The 5,015-nt window shown below is 43.2% G+C and overlaps 1 protein-coding gene across 1 annotated transcript; it reads right to left on the reverse strand.

Annotated features, from left to right (window-relative positions):
* LOC308149842 (inositol 1,4,5-trisphosphate receptor-interacting protein) lies at nt 1-2,052 on the reverse strand (the record flags this gene model as incomplete). The annotated part of the gene is made up of 1 exon (XM_080522728.1): nt 1-2,052. The coding sequence occupies one exon, from the start codon at nt 2,050-2,052 to the stop codon at nt 1-3; it is 2,052 nt and encodes a 683-aa protein (XP_080378854.1).
* Nucleotides 2,053-5,015: the final 2,963 nt, after the last annotated feature.

Here is a 5,015-nt window from a genome sequence, read left to right on the forward strand (position 1 = left end):
TTATTGAGATGATTGCTTTGGCACATACTCTTGTATCAGCACAGAAGTGTTTTTAAGCATCTCCTGCAAGTGCTTTACAGTCTTGGTGTAGAGGATGTTTTGTACCACAAGAGGGCGGAAGAGATTCACTGGCTTTGCTTCACAAAATACAACAGGGAGACCAATGTCATCTTCAATCAGAGGATTTCCAATCAAAGCGTGATGCAGCTTCCTGTCCTGAAGGCTCTTTTCCAGGAAACCAAATGTGTCACGCAACCTGTCAGCCCAGTGTTCCGGGGTCCACTCTGAAGGCTCCTTGTTCATAAGCAGATGCATAAACACTGTTTTTAAATGGTAATATGTAAGGGCACTTCTCCCTGTTAGACCGGTCTGCTTCTTGTGAAGAAAAGCTATAATTTCAAGGCATTGAATATGGCATGAGTTTTCAGGCAGGCTTTTGGAGAGCTGCTTCAAGAAGCGCTCTTCATACATGGCCAAAGAAAGGGTCCAATGAGTGTCTGAAGAGTCGTTCTTAGATGAGGTGAAAGGAGAGCTGGTGAAATAAGCATCTGTGTCTTTGAGCTTCACTACCGGGGTCACATTAAACATGATCACCTTCCCTGACCTGAACCGGACCGTCAGAGTTCCTGGAGCGTCCGTCTTGCGAAACAACAGCTCAAACTCGTATTTGTGGGAAATCTGTCCCCATGCTTTTCTTAGAACTGCCTGGAACCAGTTTGTGACCTCGGTTCTGGAAAGGTAAGGACTGTTCTGAGAACAAAGCGGGCCACCTGAAACCTCAGTGATTTCGATCACTTTCTCATTCTCGCAGTGTAGCAGGCATAGCATGTCGTCTCCTAGGTCCGCAGTGCCACAGTGGCAGCCATTTTCTATCTCAACGCACTTCACAATTTTTAGTCTTCCACTGCCCTCCATGTCGGCTGCCCTGTCCCCATCACCCTGACTGCACCAGAGCTGGTGCTGAAAGCTGTGTGGGTGTCGTGCTCCAAAGAGTACTACGATGTCACATACAAGGGAACCGTACACGCCCTCCACCACCACAAAGTCCTCTATTACCATGCCAACCTCCCTGTCAATCATGCTCCTCGTGGCTTCCAATAGGTCACTGGCGAAACCTTCCACAAACTCACTCGTCCTCCAGCTCTCACTGGGGGAGACTCTGACACATTTCTCATAGAAGCGGTTCAGTGTATCACTGTCTGGAAGGGACACCTCTGCGGAAAGGTTGCTGTTCACGATGGAGATGTTCCTCTCTTCATGGGGGAGATCTTCTCGATCTGGATCCTGAGAATTTCTTCTCAGGTATTTAATGAGGAAGTGGATGACAGAGATGAGGGAGTATGCGTTCCATAAATACCACATGTACTGATCTTCCCAGTCAGTGTCATGATCCCGTTGGGCCCCCTGAGATGTCACTTCCTGGTCTGTCTCAGAGATCTCCTCATGAGCCAGTGATGACCTTTGGTCTGTCAGAGACCCGCCATTATGAACCCTTTGAGACCACTGTTGGTTGACAGGTGGAATGTCCTTGTCCTTATGGATATGGGATACGTCTGCTGCGTCCAAATAAGGCTGCTTCTTGTCTACTCGTGAAGGTTTTGGGTCAACATGAGTCCTTCCCTCATCTTCTGAGGTCATGGTTTGGTTTGTGTCAGACACACCCTGGTGTGACTTGTGTGACAGCTTATGTTCAATGTTGGACCCTTCCTCTTCCTCTTTTCTTCCTTGCTTGACATCCATCTCTCTTAACTCATCCTCTGAAGGATTTTGGTCGGTTTGAGACGCCCCATGCTCCGTAGGAGACTCATTCGGTTGGACGTGTAGGAGGAGCTTGGGGTCGATTTTAGGAGGCCCCTGTTGGTCTGCTAGTGTCACTTCCTGATTGATGAGGGTCATTTCCTGGTCCAACTTCACCCTCTCCCTCAGCAGCCACTCCTCACGCTCCTGCATGCTGTTTATGATGTCATCGTCTTGCTCCTGAACCCTGGGGTTCTCTCTTGGGTACAGTAGGCCCACCGCTACCACAAACACACGCAGGATTGTATCTTGCATCCTTTAACGTTTTCTCTGTGTGAACAACAAATAAGACAACAATCTATTGGTATTCCCATGGTTATCTCAGCTTTCTACTGATACATTCATATTACAGTATTCATATTACATTCATATGACAGTCTGGACGGATTGTATGGCAGCTGCTGGACTGAAAAAATCAGGTGTAGTGCTGAGGCACAAACATGTACATTTCAAGCCTGCAAACTGTGACACTTTAAATAACGTGAAACAATACTATTGTGCAATATGACAACCCTAGTCGTCTATCTGTACAGTATAGTACAGTGGATTGTGTACATAGCCTTTATTTATGTAAACCAGCTCCTTCCCTTCTTGTGATTTTTTTTAAAAGTTTTTTTTTTTTTTCTTTCCTAACACCAGGGGAGCCACCCCTCCTAAATTTCGTTGTTTGGTACCTGTACTGTAGCAATGACAATAAAGTCCATTCATTCATTCAATCACACACACACACACACACACACACACACACACACACACACACACACACACACACACACTTGCAAAGTCTATTAGCCTTTATTAGTGTATTAGCCTAATGCACTACAAAACTGTCTATCACTGCATTGATAAATATCTGTAATATGAGCAAACTAAAGCTGCAGAGGCGAATTTTCATTGAACAGTATATGAGTGAGGAAGAGAGAAAGTGACTTCCTTGTTGGTTCAAAACCATCTACTGTACCTCCTGACTCATTCAATAATATCCCATATAACACTATTATTTCACCAAATAATTTGTAAGAAGGTTGTAGTAACGATAACACTAACCTGGCACGAGTGTAATTTGGAGTTTCACACTGCAACAGTCATCATCTGTGAATGCACAGAGAGAGGAGGAAGCAAAGAGAGAGAGAGAAACTCTGCGCGGCAACAGTTGGTTACCTCTTCCTTTTTTAGACACAGTTGTAGGTTGACTTCCTGAGTACCCTGCCCTGCGACACTTTCCTCTGCAATATGCTCAGACAACCGGATAGCACAGACTTCCTCTCCTACAGTTTGGGGACAGTTGAAGGTCATTAAATCAGACACAATTCTGAGGTAAATGTCCTCAAACAATGTGAGACCATTCACTGTGTTGTTGTTGACCGATTCCTAACCTGGAGCTAGATGGATTTAATTCATACTATTCATGAATTAAAAAAAAGAATAATTCTGTAATTGTTTTAGCCAGCCGGCTAATTTACAACTGTAACTAAGATAATTAATTATAGAGAATTCATTACAGAGAATTCATTATAGCTAATATGAGAAGACATTATTCGATTGATGCTGCAGGTGGAATTGTCAAGCTTTAGATCACATTAACAATGCTGTTCAAACAACAACTAATGATCTGTGGAAAATGGATTGTCTCCTTCAATAGGGTGCTAAACCGCTGTCTTTTATCATCATGGAGGGTTGGGCCTGCTTCTCTCCATTCCCCTGGGGAGCAGTTCGGTGCTACATGAAGCTGTTACTAGGGTATACTGTAGGTCAGACAGAATGAAAACAGACACGCACCAGAGGATGCTCTTTATCTTATGTAAGCCTGCAGTAGTATGACTAAGTATATTTGATTTATAGATTTTTTCACTATTCATAGATTTGGTAAAGTTACACTCATTGGGGCCTGAGGTATAGATATTGACAGCAATAAATGTTAACTAGCCAACTGAATTATTACGAGATAAATCTCATTGTGCCATTCCAGAAGTTATCATGATTGCTAGACTGTGTACACAGTGATTTGTCCCTCTGCTAAACAATAAGCAAACATCTGAGGACAAACCAAGAACATTTGAATATATTGAAAGCTATTTTTGCATTTACCGTACTTGCCACATCACTATGGTTACAGGCAGTTGGAGAGCCAGGTTGTCATCTACAAATAGACCCTTTGTCATCTTTCTCAGATACTTCGAAAAACCATCAGTGTAAAATGTTAGACTAATAGTCTAAAATAGTCTAAGTGTTGTTGAGAGGCAGTTAAGTGTTTGCTTTAGAGACAATGGGAGAGGGAGATGGGTATCCTGTTACATCACAGGTGGAACACTGGCCCAGGTGCCTCTGTAGGGTGGGGCCTGATGTCAGGTGATTATGGTCAGTTTCTCTACCTACATACTCACTGATTGTTCCAGAAGCACTCGGGTATTGTCCAGAGGTTCAGAGAATACCTGAGCAACTGTATTCCATTCCATTTTTAACCCTTTTGTCAATATTTGAAATCATTTCATCAAGACTGCATACTCTGAAGAGGAGGATCAATTGTAAGTGAGTTTTTCTTTTTCTTCAGGTTCTCAAATAATTGATTTCTTCAATGTATTAGTTTGTTTTTCTGTTTCTTCTGTCTAGAAAATAATTGATTTCGCACTGCAGTGTTAAGCAATTGATTTGCTGGTAATTGTTTACAACATTTCTTGCAATGGAAAATTGATCCAGTTGTTGAGTCAAAAATGTACTTTGTGCACTACATCTCTTGTGATCTCAGCCAAAATAATCAACTTAACTGAGTTGTAAATTTACATGGCACCATGGGAGGTAGAAATCGGAGGAGGGCTCATTGTAATGCATGGAATGAAGAAGGATATGTGTTTGATACCATTATCTTATTCCATTCTATGCATTACAATGAGTCCGATTTCTACCTCCACCAGCCTCCCCTGATGGACACAGCAATCACTGGGGTACAAGACATAATACACATTAAACAGGGCTCTCAAGTCTCACGCATTGGGCGTGAGACACACGCATTTCAACCCGTTCACACGCTCACACGCCACACCTTATCTCACGCCCAATGCGTGAGACTTGAGAGCCCTGACATTATAAGACCCAGTACCTTCCACATTTCATTTTGGGCCCTCCTATCAACTCAAAGTAGATAGCCTGTCAAATAACTGCCTCTTCTTTTTCTTCTACAGACTTGAACACTTTGGAAAGGAGCCGCCAGATCCCTCAAG

Source organism: Nansenia antarctica, assembly GCF_963989245.1.
Source record: "Nansenia antarctica genome assembly, chromosome: 2".
NCBI lineage: Eukaryota > Metazoa > Chordata > Actinopteri > Argentiniformes > Microstomatidae > Nansenia > Nansenia antarctica.